The 20838-nt window shown below is 45.9% G+C and overlaps 1 protein-coding gene across 1 annotated transcript; it reads left to right on the plus strand.

Moving 5' to 3' along the window:
* Positions 1 to 298: 298 nt before the first annotated feature.
* Positions 299 to 20280, plus strand: PIGQ (phosphatidylinositol glycan anchor biosynthesis class Q). Its single transcript, XM_088448104.1, has 11 exons — positions 299 to 439; positions 8750 to 9389; positions 12304 to 12435; positions 12675 to 12795; positions 13279 to 13405; positions 14566 to 14719; positions 15440 to 15551; positions 15902 to 15982; positions 16733 to 16847; positions 17030 to 17091; positions 18694 to 20280. Exons 2-11 carry the CDS (start codon positions 8755 to 8757, stop codon positions 18835 to 18837), a joined length of 1683 nt encoding a protein of 560 aa, XP_088304230.1. The 5' UTR covers positions 299 to 439; positions 8750 to 8754; the 3' UTR covers positions 18838 to 20280.
* Positions 20281 to 20838: the final 558 nt, after the last annotated feature.

A 20838-nucleotide genomic window follows, 5' to 3' on the forward strand; every position in this document is an offset into this window, starting at 1 on the left:
TGGGTTTGTGTTCATTTTCAAAATTAGAGCACAATGCAACTAATAATAAGAAATTAAATACATTACAAGTTACAGAAGGGTGGGTATGACACTTCCCCTATATTTATTATTCCAGTGTGTATTTGGTCACATGTGGTATACTGATAGCTTCCCAGCAGATAAGTGCATGGGTAGAGATAGATAAGTGCATACCACTGTACAGTTCTCATCCGGAACTACGTTACTGGAATTATGTTTCACCCGGACGTATTTGACGAGCGGGCAGCGTCTCTTAGTTACAGTGGATGGAAAGGGCGGAAGTAGCTTCTGAATGACAGCTTGCGGGGACTGTGACCTTTTGATGCCTGTAATTAGCTGGTGGGGGAGACGGAGGATTATGATCATGCGACACATGAAGTAGCTGCTTATAGGGGAGGAACGCTCGGTGCTGGCAGCTCAGGTGAGTCGGGCGACTTTCCTGGGACACCTGCTTGAGGCTATGTATGTCATTGCTGTTTAGGGCAATACCTGTTGATTAACTACAAGTTCCAGCATGCAGCTTTCCTCCTGACATGGGGGGGTTGGGGGACGATGCACTTGGTGTAGGGGCTATGACAAGGCCCTGGTAGCATAGTACATATAGGGTAGGTTACTTTGACAGCTCTTTGCCATCTGCTAGTTGTGTTTGCCAGATGAATTAGTTATATCCTGATTTATTTTATTTACTTTTGTGTGTCAGCCAGAGTTATGACTATGAAGCCATGACCGCTCTTGGAGGGTTCCGCACTAGTTCATTGTATATAATGGTTCAGAATGGAAAATGGTTACATGTCAGCTTTACATAGGTTATACATTTGTGTTTTTATTACATTAGCATAAGCCGGGGGGGGCTGTAGTCCTCCATATTTACACCTGATCAGTTTCCCTTCTGTATATCATCTTTGATTTAACTTAACAGGAAGGGCTTTGCGCATGAACAGAAATGTAAGTGTTGTATCTTCTGTACTATCTATGTTACATAACAGTAAGTTTACACAATTTGGATGTTTGAGCGCTATTTTCATAGAGAAATTCACTTGACAGCTGCCACTACTTTGCTCTCCGTTTGTCTCTCAGGGGTTTATTCACTAAAGTGTGTGGTTTTTAGAGTGGAGATGTTGCCCATAGCAACCAATCAGATTCTGCTTAACATTTTATCTAGCACCTCCTAGAAAATAATAGCTAGAATCTGATTGGCTGCTATGGGCATATTGCCACTTCTATAAACATGCACTTTAGTAAATATACCCCTCGGTGTGTGACTTTCTGCCTGCCCCGATTTCCCCTCAAATCACGACTATGCCGCTTACACATACATACAATGTTGTTGTTATTATTATTATCCTTTATTTATATGGCGCCACAAGTGTTCCGCAGCGCCTTACAAAGTAAACAATGTTCTCACATGCCTAACCCTGGACAAAAAGGATGAAAGTGGCCTCATGTAGCTGGGAGCAACTCAAAAGTGGGCAGGGTTAAAATAAATTTTTCCCCAGCAGTGTAAAAGATATCACATTGCCTCTGCCTACCTGTACTCGAAAGTTAGAGCACTCTAGTGATGTCACAAAATACAGACAGCAACCTAGTGACGTCACATATTACAGAGAGCATCTTAGTGCCTACCATAACATACAGAGAGTATCCTAGTGATGTCATTCAATACACAGTATCCTAGTGACCTTCATACAGTACGAGAACATCCTAGTGACCGCCCTACATTACAAATAAAATATTAGTGATTTCTTTACAATACAGAGAGCATCCCAGTGGCTGATATACAGTACAGAGAGCATCTAAGTGATCATCATATAATACAGAGAGCTTCCCAGTGATCATATAATACAGAGAGCATCCTAGTGACTGCCATTTAATACAGATAGCTTCCCAGTAACCACCATACTTACAGAGAGCATCCCTGTAAATGCCACATGATACAGAAAGCATCTTAGTGATCACCATACAAAACAGAGAGAATGTGAGTTACTGTGTTCTATATCAATTCCTTCCAAATTAACCCTCTTGTGAGAATAGTTAATTGATCTTTGCGTATAAAAATAAAGGTTAATTTCTTGTCTATTGTCCTTAAACACATACATGGACTCCAATGCAAACAATATCAGATTCACATATTTTTACTTAAAATAAAAGCAGCACAGAAAGACAAACATTGTTCACTTCTAATCAAATGGGATGTAGTTATGACACCGGCGGCTGCAATAAATCCCAACGGGGGAAGCCCAACAAGGGACTTAAGTGGGGAGGGTTAGGGGGAGAAGGGGGAGGGTAAGTATACTTACCCAACCCCTTTTGGGATACCAACCGCCGGGATGCCACTGTCAGTTTTATGACAGGAGGCATTCTGACAGCCGGCATTACATACCGGTTCCAATCAAACTACTACTTGTTATAAAAAGGGTTAAGCCAGTAATGGGCAGCCTAGTACACTTCAGGGGCCTCATTGGGTAGCCCATTGACCTTAAAAAGAGCCGCACATTACACTTGATCTCAGTAATAACGTAAATCAATACATTTAATCAATGAAAGACACACCTATCTGTGATTACACATTAACAGGCGTTTTACACAAGACTTACAAGCTATAAGAAACAAAAATGCCCATAAAGCAGGAAGGAGCTGGGAGAAGCATGTGAAGGCTGGGCGGACAACCTGTTGCCTAGTTTTGTTAAGGTATGAGCTAGTCTATAGAGAAGCTGTTTTTTTTTTTTTTTTTAAGTTACATGTAGCAAGTTACTTACTTTGTCTTTTGTAGTGTTTTAGTACCCTGTAGGCTTATACCCAATATAGAATAAAGAGGTTGAATGGCTTACTTTAGTTTTATATTAATTTTATGTAAACACCTATATAATAAACTGGATGATTATAGTCCTCCTTTTGGGATCCTTAATTTCAGGTGCTTAATATTAACTTTTATAGTGTGCTGAAAATGTGTTAGTGGATGGATGATTATGTTCCCAACACTCTACTTTAACTTGTGTGCTACACTTATCACAATTATTTTAGACAAGCTATTGTGCCTGGGTTTTACACTTCCTTCCCATCGGTATGCAGTCGGGAAGCCGGCGGACGTAATACCGATGGCCGGCTTCCCGATTGCTTTATTCCGGCGAGGATTAAATGACAGACGTCTAAATCTAGATGCCTGTCATTTTACAGACGCAGGGAGACCGACGCCCGGCATCCCGATCGAAGAGATGCCGGGCGCCGCTGCGGACAGCCACGGGGGGGTTAGGTTTAGGGCTCCCAGGGGGGACTTAGGGTTGGGCACCCCCCTCGGGAGGTTAGGGTTAGGCTAGGGGAAGGGGGGGTTGGCGTTAGGCAAGGTTAGGGTTAGGCACCCCCCCGGGGGACTTAGGTTTAGGCGGCGGGGAAGGGGGGATTAGGGTTAGGCACTTAGGGGAAGGTTAGGGTTAGGCACCCCTAAGGAGGGTTAAGGTTAGGGGGGGAGGTTAGGTTAGTAAATACTTACCTGGGGACGATCGGGATTTTCACCCATGTCGGGCAGCCGCTGTCGGGATTTGAACTTGCGTCCGGCGGTAAGTCATACCGATTCCTGTGCAGTCGGGAAGCCGGCGGACATAATCCCGACTGCCGGCTTCCCGACTCTCCCGCTCTTCTCCCTGTATGTATCTTATCCAATCTCCCCCCCCCTTTCTCCACCCTGTCTCTGTCTCCCCATCTTCCCCTTTCTGTCTTTCATCGTCTTCCCCCCCCCTCTCTCTCCCTATCTACCAGCATCGCTCTCTTGTCCTTCTTTCTCCCTTCTCTCTCTCTTTGACCATTTCCCTCTTCTTTCACTGCCCCCTTTTTTCTCTCGCTCCCCCATTTTTCTCTCGCTCCCCCATTTTTCTCTCGCTCCCCCTTTTTTCTCTCGCTCCCCCTTTTTTCTCTCGCTCCTCCTTTTTTCTCTCGCTCCCCCTTTTTTCTCTCGCTCCCCCTTTTTTCTCTCGCTCCCCCTTTTTTCTCTCGCTCCCCCTTTTTTCTCTCGCTCCCCCTTTTTTCTCTCGCTCCCCCTTTTTTCTCTCGCTCCCCCTTTTTTCTCTCGCTCCCCCTTTTTTCTCTCGCTCCCCCTTTTTTCTCTCGCTCCCCCTTTTTTCTCTCGCTCCCCCTTTTTTCTCTCGCTTCCCCTTTTTTCTCTCGCTTCCCCTTTTTCTCACCTTCTTTACTCTTTTCTTCTTCTCCTCTCATTTCCCCTCTCTGCTCTCTCCCCCTTTCTCTCTCTTTCTCCATTTTTTTCTATCCACTTCTTTTCTCTCTCTCTGTCATAGCGAAAGTGATGGTGTTGCATTTCATCATATATGTGCGCGTGCTTCACCTGCAGAGGTGAAGTGTCCACACAGTGCTTGCTAGGCAGATAGTTGGGTATGTTAGTGGGGAAGATGGTTGAGTAGGCTGGTCAAGCTGGTTCAGGGTAGTTGAAATGTTGGTAATCATCAGTGGCAGTAATAGCTGCGAGCAGGGGGGCACATGTGTGCCACAGAGACAGCTGTTTTGCATTAAGAGCTCTGCTGGCTGGTCTGCAATAACGGGCATCAGTCTGTCACACACCCTCACGTCGCTGTCAGGCTTACCCTCTTCAGGACCCTGTCTTCTTGCACTACACAACCAAATTCCAACGCCGCTGGTTAAACTTGATAGAAATGATAGAAAAAAAGAAGTTACCCAGTTTCCTGTCAACCCATCAGGGAAAGTTCCTAGTAAGCCCTATGGCCACTCTGCCCCTACTACTGATGTGTTATATCCTAGTGTTGCAGAGCTGGATGCATTCTCAGATGTGTCTGACTAGGCTTACCATACTATCCCTTTAAACCGGGACACTCATGAATTACACAGGTTCTGTGACTGATTAAAACCAGGTGAAATCCAGGCTTGAAGTCAGCAGCCACAGAACCTGTGTAATTCATATGTGTCCCGGTTTAAAGGGATAGTATGGTAAGCCTACGTTTGACTGAGCATATGCCCCATAAATACACTTTTTCATACTTACGTTTTTTCTGCGTATGTTTTTGGTGCACAGGAGGCTCAGAATGTTTACTTGACAACTGAAAATGAAAGGTCATAAATCTGAAGGCAAATCAGTAATTGGGAGAGTTACCAAACCACCAAAGTGCATCTACTTACAGTAAATGTAAATTTAGTTTCCAAAGACCTCTTACCATTGTGCATGTGAATAAGTCACACAACAGATGTCGGTAGGAATGACATTTACATTACATATACGGTTGTTATTGATGGGTTTTATTTGAAATCAAATTCTGACAGCCACCAGTTTACACTAACGTGTGGACAACGATGATATGAGAATGTGTCCGCAATGAATACTAAGGGGCGATTCAATTCCGCGTGATGCTGATTAGTCCCGGGAAGGAGTTCCCGGAGCTATTCAATAAAAGATTTCTTCTTGTACCCCCCCCGATGGTGCGAGCAGAAATCCGACTGAAGTGTAATGTTCTGTACTGTAAGTCACTTTTTTCTTGTTTTGTTGATACTGTTTATGTACTATGAGGGGAATTCAATTAAAAGCGATGTTGAATAGCTGCGGGAGGAGCTCCCGAAGCTATTCAATTCAACGCTGTGTTTGGGCGGGCTAGCCTAGCACGGCGCTAACAGCCGCGCGCCCGGCACTTTAGTCAGAGAATGCCGGCTACCATGACTAAACACCCATGTTAATTCGCGATAACCGGCATTCTCCGACATAACAGCGCGCTGAATTGAATAGCTTCGGGAGCTCCCTCCTGGCGCTATTCAATTTGCTTTGAATTTAATTCCCCCCTTTGTAAGGCGCTGAGGACCCCTTGTAGCGCCATATAGATAAAGGATGATAATAATCACCTTTAGTTGTGTACATTTGGCACCAGAGAATGCTAAAAATCCATCCACAAACTGACTTGTGTTCAACTCTGGGTCCCTGGGCCCTCAGTATCCAATGATGGCTTGCACTAATGTCTTTTTAGCAGGATCTTTTAGTTATAAATAATTTTTGTAGTGATATATTAAAATGTATGTATAAATATTAATCTGCGTGAAGCAAATATATTACGCTTCGTACAGCAGATACGACCAATATATTCTGAGGGACATCATCACATTCAGACACAGAAATACAATAGAAAAGCTCACAGTATAGTTAGAGTGACAGGTGTGTAGGTGAAAGTACTAACCATTAAAAAGTGTTGATGACAATTAAAGGTACAGTAATTGTGTCCTTAGACGCTGTAATTTTAGTGTATGGCCCAAAAAGGCATGCCAGTCCTGATTAGGATCTGTCAGATGCCGGTACGATGTATGTGGTCAGGGTCCATCTTCATTAATAGTGCCCAGTGGAATCAGGCTTGAGGCCGCATACATATACATATACATACATGCATGTTATAGAGATTCGGGTGCTTAACGTTTAGGCCGAGTGGCCAGATCAATCTGTCAGCTTAAGAGAAGAGAGGAGCCATGATTTGACTTTTCAGTGGTGACTGCAATGTAGGAGGAAGAATTTCGGGATATACTTGACAACAAATGACAGACATTAAGATATATGGAATCCTAGAGGTAAGCCGACAGAGACATTTTTAAGGGGTGAGAGAAAGCAGGGGGAGTGAATGGGGCGGGATGCAATCGGGAAGCCGGCTGACCTTATACCGACAGCCGACTTCCCGACTGTCATATCCCGGCGAGGGGGAAATGCCCAGCGTCTAAATGTAGACGTCGCTCATTTCCTCGACGCCGGGAGACTGGCGCCCGGCATCCCTATTGAAGGGATGCCGGGCGCCGTGAGCGGACAGGCGCGGGGGGGGGGGTTAGGTTTAGGGCTCCCGGGGGGGACATGGTTAGGCACCCCCTGGGAGGTTAGGGTTAGGCTAGGGGGAGGCAGGGTTAGGGTTAGGCACCCCCGGGGGTCGGGGGAGGTTAGGGTTAGGCACCCCCCCCCCCGGGGACTTAGGTGTAGGCAGCGGGGAAGGGGGGGTTAGGTTTAGGCGGCGGGGAAGGGCGGGGTTAGGTTTAGGCACTTAGAGGGCGGATTAGGGTTAGGCACTTGGGGGGTGGGGGGGGGGAGTTAGGATTAGGCACCCCTAAGGGAGGGTTAGGGTTAGGGGGGTAGGTTAGGTTAGTTAATACTTACCTAGGGACGATCGGGATTTCCAGGGCTGTCGGCCTGCCGCTGCCGGGATCTGTTCCAGTGTCGGGCTGCTGCTGCCGGGAATCGAACCGCCGGCCGCGTATTTCATTCAGATTCCAATGGGGCAAGGTGGAAGCAAGTTTGTGAAGAGCGAAAAGGAGTTCTCTGGTACTGATTATAAATAAGTGTACCGTAGGGTTGGTAACAGTGTTCATACAAAACTTCTGGGTGAGGGCAGAATACAATTCCATTTTATTTTTGTAATCTTTTTTTTCAATACAGTTATATAGATACATAGACATTGCCCATGGTCATTTCACAAGACTTAGGGCAAGATTCAGAGTTGGGAATAGAGAGAGAGAGATAGCACTTAGCTGTGTACCTGTACAAACCATGTTGCAATGCAAGGGGTGTAAAAACATATTTTGTTTTGCATGTAGGGTAAATACTGGCTGCTTTTATATGTAGCCCACAAATACTGCACAGCTTTATTATTACTCTACAAATTAGATGTCAGTTTGGACACCTCCCTCCCAAATCTAAACCTCTCTGCACAATGTAAATCTGCCCCACCTGCAGTGCAGCATGGTTTCACCAAGATGATCAGTTGAGAGAGATATCTCACTCTATTCCCAACTCTGACTCAGGGGGTCATTCAGACACGCTCGTGAGAGTCAGGATGCTCGCAAGCGGGTCGATGTTCCCCACTGCGCATGCGCACGACGGAGGGAGCTCCGTCGTGCGCAAGCGCGAGGCCCGGGGAGCGACGGGCTTTCCATCGCTCTGGGTCTCACACCAAAGGGGGCGTGCTGTCGATGTTGATTGACAGCACGCCCCCTTTGGTGGGCGTGCCTGCCAGACAGAGGCGTTCCCATGGGAACGCCTACCGTCTGAAGCCGGCCCCACTGACATCACTAGTGATGTCAGTGGGAGTGATTATGGCTCTGATAGAGCCAAAATCACTCCAGGGCTTGTGGCAGGGGACCCTACCGCAGGGTCTCCGTCGCAGGTCCGATGGTCAAGACCATCGCGACCATCTTTTTGGCCGCTCGCATATGCTGTGGGTGGTCACCCACAGCTGTTCGAGCGGCCAGGAGGCCGCTCTATTTTCATGGAGGAGGGCCCTGATTCAGAGCGAGCGCTCTGGTCAGAGCGTTCAGCTCTGAATCAGGCCCTCAGGCCCTTAATCTCAAACACAGATTCATTTTACATCTGTTTCTTATCCGAGGGAGAGCTAGTGGGGTTAATTTAGTAAGGCAGCACCACATGGGCCCTGGATTCATGTCCAATTTGGCTGCATGAGATTGAGCTGTCCACTTCTGTACCTGGAGCCTAATGTGGTTGGAAGATGCGCACACATGCAGGTTGTTAGCTGTCATTTTTCTCTCATGTACTTGACGATGGTGCAATTTACGTGGCTATTTGAGAGCAGTTGGTGACACGTTGCAGAATCAGGATAATTGTACAATACCACGTAGATACTGGAAGCAGAGGTGGGGAACAAATAAACCCCAAATTGAAATGATAAATTGGTTTATAAATGGTTGGAAACATAGACATAAACCTGTCTCTAATCATCTCATTGTGTTTGTTAAATTGCAGTCACCATGGCGATAAAGATCTTCTTTCCTACCAGCTGCTCAGCGGCAGAGAATGGTCTGCTTATTGGACGCTGGTTGGGGGAACACGGGTCGGCCGTAGTTCTGGCCACACTGCACTTCCCTTTCATCCCGGCCCATGTGAAGAAATATCTCGGCCAGCTGGAGAAAGTGACGGGCCTGAGCCTCTCTGTACTAGGAACCTGGAGCCACAGCAAGGGGGAGAAAGATGAGACAATGGAGAACTTTCTGGGAGAGCTGAGCGGCATCTTCAGCCACCAGCCCTGGCTGCGCATGTCCAGGGAGTCCGCCAGCAAGTTCTGGGATTGTAGGGTTGAAAGGGTGGAGGACGGAGCCTCGGAGGACGTGGTCTTAGTCTACTATGATCAGAGGAAAGTAATGCTGTCAGAGCTACAGTCTACGGCTGAACATTCGGAGATAGCTGCTATGTTTAATACAGTGGCCAAAAATCAGCCTCTCTTTGCCACAGACAAATATGACGAGGGACCATTGAAGCTAACGCACTGGCAGTCTGATGGGGTGGAGGCCAGTATTATTGTCGAGCTGACCAAGCAGGCATCCGTGCCAATGTGTGCCGTTCTTTCCTTCTTCGTCTCGCTGATCACTAGCGTCTGTAACCTCAGGTAAGGGGCATGAGACAATCATTGAAGAGAATGTACGTACTTCCTGTGATTCCTCAGTCATAGCAATTCAGATTAAACCTACTGCAGGTCCGTGAAAGTAAGACATTAATAAAATCCAATTGGTTTTGAGGAAGATAAAACTACTAGTGCACTGGTTGTCACTATAGTCTCACAGGGGTAAAAACAAAAAAACCTTTCTGATCCCAGATATAGCGGTTGGATAACTTCACTGCATTAATTGTCCCTTTAATGTCCTATGCCAATAATACCTGCAGACACTATACTATTTGACAGGCATCCAATCCATTAAAAAAAATAAAAAATTAATCCAATCCAACAGTGGGATTTTTTTCCCTAACCTCCCATATCATAATCATGTTCTTGTCGCATTATCCCTGCTAGTCCGTACTGAAAATTGATTTTGAATATTTATCATAGAACATATATTAGTCCACATTCTGGCTTTTTAATGGGTTATTTTCCCCCCTCATAAATGTCCTTGCTGTCAGGATGACAATGCTGATCTCTACTATGTCCCTTGGTTAGAGCCTTCTGGCTTTGAATGCGATATCTGCAGATTGAGTGATCTGCAGATATATCTGTAGATGATGGTCGTTCATATACACTGAACGACCATCATCTTTCAGGCAGCCGCGAGTCCGGCCCCCATCCCCAAGGCTACCGTGGCATGTGTACGGGTGGTCAGACCGCCCTTCCACACTTGTCGATGGGCAGATATGTCAGCAGATATATTGGGTATCAGCTGTGCAGCACAGCCGATGCGATATGTCTGTGACCGACGTCGTTCACAGGGGATGTAGTTATGTGCGTCAAAATACCAGCGCCTATCATAATCCTGACACCGGCCGAACGAGGTAAGTCCGGGGCGTCCGTCCTGTTAGCCGCGGGGGGGAGGGTTAGGTTTAGGGCAGTTAGCGGGGTTAGCGTTAGGTTTTTTTTATTTTTTTGGGTGGGTTAGACTTAGACTCCCCTAGGGGGGAGGGTTAGGGTTAGGCACCCCCCGGGAGGTTAGGCTTAGGAAGCGGTAAGGGGGGGAGGGGTTAGGCACCCCCGGGGGGAGGTTAGGGTTAGGTACCACCCCGGGAGTTTAGGGTAGGCACCCCTAAGGGAGGGTTGGGGGGGGGGGGAGAGGGGAGGGTTTAAATCACTTACCTGCCACTGTCGGGCTCACGCTGTCGGGATTTGAACCACCGGCATTTTAATCCCATTCTGTTCAGACATATCGCTGGTACACACTGGCTGAAGGGCACCCGATATATTGGCCGATCAATTGATTGGCCAATATATCTGTCAGTGTGTACCCAGCTTTAGTTAATTTCTTATCTTTTGATCCAGCCTGGGCCATACTGAGGATAATGCCACGGGGGCCAAAGGATATCTGGTGGTGGTTATCGTAAACTCTTACTAGCAGTGAGTGCAGCTGCTAAAAAAACAACATACTACAGGTATGGATTCAGCCGAGGATACCACCTTTTTCCCTTTTTAAGGAAGAACTGTTCTTTTTCAAGTTGGATTGGTTGGAGATTTCTTTGCTAGATTCTTTGAGGTTTTGGCAGAGTTACATAATCTTCCCACACAAAAGCAACTATTGCTCACACAGGGTTTCTCTTCCACCTCGTGGTACTTAACGAGACTTGTGAATAATGACCCCCCTGTCCCTTAGAGCAGGGGTGGGCAATTAGCAGCCCCCCAAACTGTTGTAGAACTACACATCCCAGCATGCCTTGCATTAGCATGGCACAAATAGCAAAACTGTGGCAGGGCATGCTGGGATGTGTAGTTCTAAAACGGCAGGGGGGGGCCCGCTAATTGCCCACCCCTGCCTTACAGGGATATCCTTTTAGTTCACACGGCAGCCTCTTCTTACTTTTTACTTCTTCATTATGCTTTCTTGATATTTACTTATTTAGTTTTGTAGTTTCCCTTTTATATCCTCAAATGTTAATTTATGTTTGATAAGGCCTATGTTGTCATTGGTTCTTTTTTTTTTTTTACTCTTGTTGCTATCATTGTAATGTGTTTTTTCTTTTTTTTGCGTTATTTACTGAACTTTGATGTAGTTATGCTTCAGAATCAATAAAAATATGCTTAAAAAAAAATTGACATTATTATTATTTAGGTTTTTTTTGAGAATTTGAGTATCACCACTTATTCGCCTTTACAGTAAAGAGCCCTTCCTTCTGTCTTCTATTTGCAGCTGATGACCCCTTGTCCTCTCTGTGGTACTTAGGATCAAATTGTTTGCTTAAAAACATATTTGTATTGACTTTGGATATATTCCTATGTAATAATTGGGTCATCTATAATGTGCCTTTTTCCCCCAAAGTATACAGACCTAATTTTTCTAACCTCTCTTTAAAATGTAACCCTTTCACTTCCCATTGCTAAGGATATACGCATCGCTACGCTCTTACGTTTCTCTACGTCCTAAGATAATGCTGGTAGTACCTACCCTAATTAGAAACACACAGCCAAAGGTGTCGTGTATGAGAAGCCCTACATTCACTGTGACTAACCTTATATAATGCAGACATCTGTTTATTTCAGATATAATCTAGAAGAATGCTATTACAGGGTCTAATATAAAAACGTTTGTTATTGTGATTAGTATGCCTTTAAAGCATGCCGACATTGTGGTAACGACACGCTGGTACTGGGGGGGGGGGGGACAGTGCAGGGACGTGGCTGTGCCTTTGCGTCATTGCATTACATGGTTTGTAAGTGCACTCGAGGCAATGTAGTATGCACATAACGTCCATCAGATCTGGGATATTGTGTTTTCATATGGAACCATGCGGTTGGAGGACGCATGCTTATTTAATTTAGTGTATTCCTTATTTATAATGCTTTGCCCAATCACCCGAGGGTAACATGGCGGCCCTTCCTGTTGCAGGGTCCTGAGTGGGCCGCCTCTCTCCTTCCTGTGGAACAAGCTGTCCATCTGTGAGCAGTTGGGGAAACGCCTGGAGAACCTGCGCCTGATCGGCAGTGCCGAGAAAGCCGGTGACCACGTAACGTTCATGAGGTGACGAGCACTCTCCTTACTACTGCATTTCATACATGTACCAAGATAACCAAGTCATCTCTTGTCTTTGGCCATCTTCACTATGTTCCTTTCATACATGTATTTGTTATGTTGCCAGTGGCTCCCAGTAACTAACCTGATATTTGTGTCTTCTGATATCTGCTTTGTGTGCTGTATCTGAAAAGGCGGCGTCCTTTTTTCCCACGCCTCACTATTCGTTATGTTATTGTGTTTTGTAGGAAGGCCAACACTGTTATGTCGCTGCTTCTAGACATGGTACTAGGCGTCCTACTGATGTCCTGGCTGTATCGCGGAAACCACATAGGTCAGCTGGCTGATGCGCTTGTTCCCGTGGCCGATGTGAGTTATTCTTTATTAAGACATCCCATAGGGCAGTGGATCTCAATTCTGGTACTCAAGTACCCCTAACAGGACATGTTTTCTGGATTTCTTTATCATGCACAGGTAAGTTATTCATTCTTTGCTGGATCAGTAATTTATGCCACCTGTTTCCACAGACTGGAATCCTGAAAACATGATCTGTCAGGGGTGCTTTAATGAAGAACCTAAATGGAATGAGGCAAAAACTAAGACAAAACCTCCACCTTGATAGCTACTTTCATTTTATAGCTGATCAATCTATTTTATTAACGTCAAACAGTCATTGTGGTGATGTCAGATACATTGTTACCTGACATTAATCATTGCTAACTGATTCTGAATTGATGTGACCTGAGTGCTGATGCCATCTATAAATACTGCATTCCTATGAGACAAAGAGGATCTCCTTCTTTTTTATGACCGTGTCTCTATTCTCCTTTTCCTGGTCGTCCCCCCCCATAGCATGTGGCTTTGGAACTCCAGGAATTGCTGCAGTGGCTGATGGGAGCCCCGGCCGGGCTGAAGATGAACCGGGCTTTGGATGAGGTCTTGGGGCGATTCTTTATGTACCATATCCACCTGTGGATCAGTAAGTTCTTTATCCAGATCCAGTACGAAGAGACTTACTGACAGGGGTAATTTACCTGTCCTGGATATTACTTTATAGATGGGCTCTCTCATACTGTACATATATACTGTAGATTGTGTTTTCACCATCACCAGAGTTGATTTCCCGGCTGCAATGTAATGTCAGAGTGTTGGATGCTTGGATCGTGTAGGTTTTCCTTTTGTAACCCATGAAATACTCTACTCTTGCAGTGGATGGATTGCTGCCCCCATTATATTGTTATTTACTTGTATTCTTCCTCTTGTATCCCACTGCTCCTCCTAACCTGGATGTTGTGTTACGCTGTTCCCCAGCAGTGTGCGGAATGAGGCGCGGTATACGTAATAAGACCCTTTAGATGCGTACCATGATAAAACTCTCACATATGTCACTTGTATGGGATAATATTTCCACCATAAAATGCAACATTTTACACTGGAGTAAAGCAAGGTAACATAATTATAAAAGATAATACGCTTTTGACAGAAAACAAATAAGATGGGCACAGGGGGAGCAGAGGGGTGCGAAGAAGGGGCTCCTAAACTCCAGCGAGGCCCAATATGCCAGCAAAAGATTCACACATCTGCATTTTTTCCCCCTGATTTAACAATTCTCCAACCCACGAAAATGCGCCCATGCGAATCATGAAAGTGCCCATTTTACTAGTAACGGTCTTCAAATCGGCTTATTGTTACCATACACTAGCAATCTACAGCCGATTTGGTCGGTGGTATATAACTTGTTGGACAACCTGATTCCCGGATTCTGATCACTTTTTGGTCAGGATCGGCAATCTGTGAACACCAAACATTGCAGATTTTTTTTTTTACACAATCATCTGCAAAACGCAGAATTGCCCCAATTGATTGCTGATGTAATAAACCTATTCTGTTCTGAATAAGAATCTCCTTGAAGAGGAGGAGTAGACTACCTTATCACATCATGTCAGTAAGTGTGTGTGTGTGTACAATATATCCTAACACTTTTTCCTGTGGCTGGAGACATACTATAAAGCACTGTACTTATTAGTGTGTGTATGTGTGTGTAGCATTGATCAGGCTGCCACTAAGCCAGCGTGTAATCTAATGCCTGATTCCTGTGTGTCTTGGCTGTCGTACCTGACCTCACATTACCGCTTGCAGGTTACATCCGCCTGATGTCTCCATTCATTGAAGTTATCCTGTGGTACATCGGCCTGTCTGCCTGTCTGGGGCTGTCTGTGGCTCTGTCCATCCTGTCTGATATTATTGCTCTCCTCACCTTCCACATATATTGCTTCTATGTATACGGGGCCAGGTAAGTGATCATTGTGCTTCCTACAAAACTCCTACTAAGCCTTACTGTGATCCTTTATACCTGGGGATTACATGTCAGCAAGTGAGATAACACTATACAGACCTGAGGCACAGAATAAGGAGCAGCGATTGCGTCTCTGTAATTCCTGATCTTCAATTCAGTCTCTAGGTATAATGTAAATAAATATAAGATTTATGCGGCTTTTCTGTTATGTCAGCCGCGATCATTGCGCCTTTTGTGGCAGAATCTCTGTTGCCGTTGTTATTGTTATTTAGCGTTCATTCTACACCCTGCACCTGTCGCATTCTGTACAGTTCCTCCTTCCTGCCTGTGGTGTCGCTCTCTGCTCTGGTGCTTCTAGCACACTGGTCTGTATCTCAGCTGTTTGTTGCATCAGCTGAGTGTGCTAGAAGCACCAGAGCAGAGAGCGACACACCAGCCAGGAAAGAGGAACCTCCCAGGTTGTGACAGGTGCAGGGTGTAGAATGAACACTAGCTCTTCTGTATATATTACAAACGTAATTTGCATTGTTTTACAATCAAGGAGTCAAATGATATCATACAGTGCTAACAATACAGTAACAATATCCCAAAGATCAGGTCCCACTGCTGATGTCTAATTCCAGCCCCACCACGAGGACCCACCACTTCTACCTGTCAGGAACTTCTACGTAATGATGGTCCTATGTTATTTATTATGTCTGCTTATCTTCATCTCAGACTATACTGCTTGAAGATGCACGGGCTCTCGTCCCTCTGGCGTCTGTTTCGTGGTAAAAAGTGGAATGTCCTGCGCCAGCGGGTGGATTCCTGCTCCTATGACTTGGATCAGGTACACTGGCTTTATTCTGCGTGTGCACTTCCTCTGCTCTGCCAGCAGAGGGATATTGAGCAATAATTTGCTGTAGGTCTGAGTGTCACTGAGCTGCAGTGGTCACCATTCACAGAGAGCTTTGGAAGCTGTAGCACTGCAGCTGCTAGATTGCCAAATGCTACAGATGTTTCAGGAGGCAAATATAAGCTGGCTGTAGCTGGCAGGGGGTGTAACGGGTTTATAAGTGGCCGTATTTTATGGGTATCTTGAACAAGGTTATGGGAAACTAACATTTGGAATGATGTAAAAAAATAAAATATAAATGAATATATTGTTTCGTTAGTGGTGATTTTATTTTTGTGTCGCAGCTGTTTCTGGGGACCCTGCTGTTCACAATCCTCCTCTTTCTGCTGCCGACCACGGCTCTCTATTACCTGGTCTTCACCCTGGTAGGTGACATTCTGCGGCATGAGATGTTACTCTGCACCGTTTTCTTATTTGCAGATGTGTTTTGTTTGTTGTTTTGTGCTGTTTGTTGTGGTCCATTGTCTGCTGGAGCGCACTGAATACGGCCATTCCTATCCATTCGCTGAACAGGCAGCACCAGGGGATTGGAACTGATGACATGTAAATATTAGATTTGTAAAGCCTGATTGCATATAAATAAATATGGAGCTGGCAGCAAGGGCTGTAACACTGAGCCCAACTGCAAATATTTACCGTAGTGCCGTCTCTTACATAGCCAGGCGCCCGTGCAGGCAGGGCAATGTGATCATGTATTCCTCAGGTTGTGATATTCTATCCTCAGAGTGTAACAGTTATCTGATGTTACTGGAGGCAGCCGTCTGTGCCTAGAATCAGTATTCGTGAAAAGCAGCCTATCCGTTCATATAGGAGGCAGTATATGAGCCAGCCAATCAGACTACAGGAGGATCCAGACTGCAGTTATACACGGCCATTCCAGCCAGTCTTCATACCCGGGAAGCTGACATCTCTTCTGGATTCTGCAGAGTTCTTAAATATTTTTCATGCAACATCCACAAAAGTAGGGAACAGTTGGTTCCGTTGGTGTGACATTAGGAAGACCCCCTCATGTTGCCAAAATACAGAAATATTTAATAATAGGATCCCGGAAATTGGACTATAGCGCCTCCTATAGAACCTGGCATATTGTATATCCGCTATTTTCTCTCTAACAGCTCCGCCTGCTCGTGGTGGTGGCGCAGGGTGTGATCCAGATGACTATAGATCTGCTCAGCTCGCTCCCATTCTACGCCCTGTTACTGCGCCTGTGCCGATCTTACCGATTGGCAGGTGAGTCATGCCGATATTTACCCAGCTAAAATGCTATAACTCCACTGTCTAAACTTACATAGCGTGTAGTCTGCAAGCTGTGATGCCGTGCCCAGCACCAGGGCACAGTACAGTAATATAGTAATAAATCAGTGTTGTGTTTAGCGCTCCTCCTAACTCCAGTTGCGTTACTTCTGTCGCAGCCGGCGTCAAATTCCGGATACTAGAACAGAAAAGTGGCACAGCTCTGAGATTGCTGATGCAGGTAAGTTATACCCTAATATATAACCTGCAGACTAGGGAAGTGTGCGATCTATACAGAGAACCTTCATGATATCGTCAAGTTGTTATGACTGCTTAAGTTACAATGTATCTATACTTACTACTATTATCATCATCCTTTTATTTCTAGGGTGCCGCAATGTGGGCCTGATTCAGAGACTACGTAGTGCCAATAATTACGCAGTTGAGCGATAATCTGTAATCTGCGCATGCATCGAAGTCACACTGCGCATTACGTTACTAGCGCTCGCAGCGACTGTTTACTTGCAGTATGATTGACGAGGAGCGTTTGGTGGAGACAACGTGGAGTGGCGGCAAAAATTCACATGCCACCTTTTTCAGGCTATGTTACAGCCTGCGTCTCCAGTCAGGAACGGCGAAAACATGGCTCCAGCGTCTCGGTACACGCGCCCATTCTGCGCGACCATAGTGATACTCAGATAGTTGATTATCAAAGGATCTGCGAACAAAGCAGCTTCATTGTACGCAGCTTGTCTGGATTTGCGATTTCGCCGGTGGGCGTCTCAATACAACTCCCGGCGGTTGCGACATTTGCTTATATTTGTACAGCCGCTGTGTACAAATTCACAGCTGCAGTGGCATTAGCGTAAATCTCTGAATCAGACCCAATGCTAGGGGTGGGCAATGAGCCGCCCCCCAGCTGTTGTAGAACTACACATCCCAGCATGCCCTGTCATAGTTTTCCTATTTTGCCATGCTAAAACTGTTGCAAGGCATGCTGGGATGTGTAGTTCAGCAACAGCTGGAGGGCCGCTTATTACCCACCCTTAGACCCATACAGATGTGGGACAGTCCCGTTTTTCTGGGACTGTCCCGCTGTCCCCTGAGTTGGGGGGAGCACATGCTATGCAGAGCAGTGGGTGTGCAGGAGGAGAACAGATTATTTATTTATTAACAGTTATTTATATAGCGCACACATATTCCGCAGCGCTTTACAGAGAATATCTTACCATTCACATCCATGTGTATGCGCACAGCATCTGTTCACCAGTATACGGAGAACCTGGGGGCTACCCAGCATCTCAGAGAGTGCTGGGCACGCCCCCATAGTGACGTAAACGGGGGAAGCTGTGATGCTCCGCGCCTTTTTCCGAGGCTACTCCCCCTTTCCCCTGAAGCCCCACCCCTTTTTGGACGCGCGACTGTAGGCCGAAAAGTTGGGAGGTATGCATACAGGGAAATTACAATTGCACACAAACAATAGAATAAGTTCTGACAGACTGTACACAAGGAAAATACATACTTCCCTATATAGCTTCCTGGCTGTAACTCACTTGCATGTATTTCAGAAAGGGATGGAAAACTATATAAGTTATTATACGTACAGTCAAACAATCATGTTATATGTAGAATGGAAAACATTTCTGTAAAATCTGGAAAAGCTGAAAAAGTTTGTAGCAAAATCAACGATCGTACAGCAATTTCCCAGCACAAAATACTGGATCTGGGTCATTTGTGGGGCTGTAAAATCAGGACAATAAGTCAATTAAAATAAAAAAAAAAAGTATCAATTCTGTGAAAAGTGTAAAATTGGGGTTTTACATATTGTCCTATTTTCCTGCAGATCAACCCATTACCATATGGACAAGTGCTGGAAACCTACAGGCTCCCATCTAGCAGATGCTACCCCAAAGACTCCTGGGGCTCCCTGTGTAAGAAGCTATTTGTTGGGGAGGTGATCTACCCCTGGAAGCAGAAGGAAGAGTAGCAGGACTGAGCGGGAGTGGCTTTGGTGTTTGTAACCGCACTTGGCTCTTGAAGGACACTGCCATTGCCGATACCTGGCTAGCTGAGCGACGGGACAATCCTATCGTTTTATGGGAGTTACGTTCTTAACCCGAGATTACACCTAATCGCCCTAGAGTGACCGTAGCATTCCTCTTGCTGCAGTTTTGTTCATAAATACATTATTTTTACATTTAATTGGCAAAAGAACATGTAAATGTCTTACATACCGGTAACCAATCGCAAAGTTTGATAATCGAGGACATAGTATAATTTCTTTATCAGACATTGCAGTCAAAAATACTTGTAAAAGTGTAGGGAATTACGTATATCTCGGTTTAAATGTTACATTTAAAGGCTGCAGCTTTTTTTTGTCAGTGAATTTGACCAATTTCAATATTAGAAAATGACAATGAATATGGCAGTGAGTACAGATGGGTAGCTAAACGTATATTCTTTTCTTCTATATTATAACAAAGTGAATCGCTGGAGGCCAACCTTTATGCTGCTGCTGAATTCAATCTCCATCCCACTTCCTAACTTGGGTACATGTATACCAACATTTACCACTAGGGGCCTGGTCCAGGACCACTGATAGACTGGTTACCCTTTCTTGTGCCAAATGTGCATGTTATTAGATGGTAACCCTCAAAGATATTCCTCTCCTGACCACAGGTCTATGGCCCTCATTCAGAGGCGCTCGTTCTGAATGAGGACGGCTGCTTGCTTTTTCTAGTGCTGCCTCCTGCTCACTAGCTAAGCTGTGGGTTACCACAGCAACCGACCAGGTTGATGGTCGCGATGGTCAAGACCATCGGGGCTTGCGATGAGACCCTAAGGTTGGGTCTCGGCAACCGCAAGCCCCATGGAGCTTCCTGCTCTGATCGAGCAGGAACCTCCCCACTGACATCACTGCTGATGTCAGTGCGGCCACCCACAAAACGGTAGGCGTTCCATAAGGAACGCCTACAAAACACCCCCCCGCCCGGCCTACAAAACGGGCCAAGCTGTCGATCAACATCGACAGCCGGCCCTTTTGTAGTAGGCTTGCGCACGCGCAGTGCGGCCGCTGTGTGTGTGCAGGACCAAAACATCGACCCGGTTGCGAGCGCGCAGCGCTTGCGACCGGGTCTGAACGAGGTCCTATGTGTAGAGAGGGCTTTATGGCTCTCTATGGTCCTGCCTTTTGGGAGTCTCTTGTGCATTAAGAAATGTTTGCCGTTGCCATGCAGTGATTAAGAATTTCTGAACGCCGCACCCATAAGAATAACCAATATAAGGGTACGCAGACTGGATGCCGACGGTCTAAATGCCGACTGTTGGCATCCCGACTGTCTAATCCTGGCAAGGGTCTAATGACAGGCGTCGAAATCCCGACGCCTGTCCTTTTACCTATGCCGGGAGCCTGACGCCCGGCATCCTGATCTAAGGCAAGCCGGGGGGGGGGGGGGGGGAAGAGGGTTAGGTTAGGCTCCCAGTGGGGAATTAGGGTTAGGCACCTTAATTCCTTGTTAGGCTAGGTGAAGGGGGGTGGGGTTAGGGTTAGGCACCCCTTGGGGGAGGTTAGGGTTAGGCTGCGGGGAAGGGGGGTTAGGTTTAGGCACTTACAGGGGGTTAGGCATTTGGGGATGTCGGGAATAGAACCTGCGTCCGGCAGTATTTCATACCGAGCCATCATTCTTCCTCCTTGTATGAGCTAATGTTCAGCATTACCCATCTTTCTCTCAACTCAACAGCATTGCACTGTGGACAATCACATCTCCCCAGTGATGCATTATAGTGTATTTGTTGCCTTCACGGAGCAGGAGAAGCCTGTTTGAGAGCAGAACTAATATTCCTAAGATATGTTGTCCCCTCTACCGCAGTGATGTCATTGATTCCTGGGGAATCGATAGGCCGTGTTATTAAGGACACCTGATCACTTGTATGCTATATCCTGGAGTCACGTACTGTACATGTGCTCCAGCACCCGGCATGGGTTCTG

Source organism: Taudactylus pleione, unplaced genomic scaffold (assembly GCF_031769625.1).
Source record: "Taudactylus pleione unplaced genomic scaffold, aTauple2 ptg000451l, whole genome shotgun sequence".
In the NCBI taxonomy this organism is placed as follows: domain Eukaryota; kingdom Metazoa; phylum Chordata; class Amphibia; order Anura; family Myobatrachidae; genus Taudactylus; species Taudactylus pleione.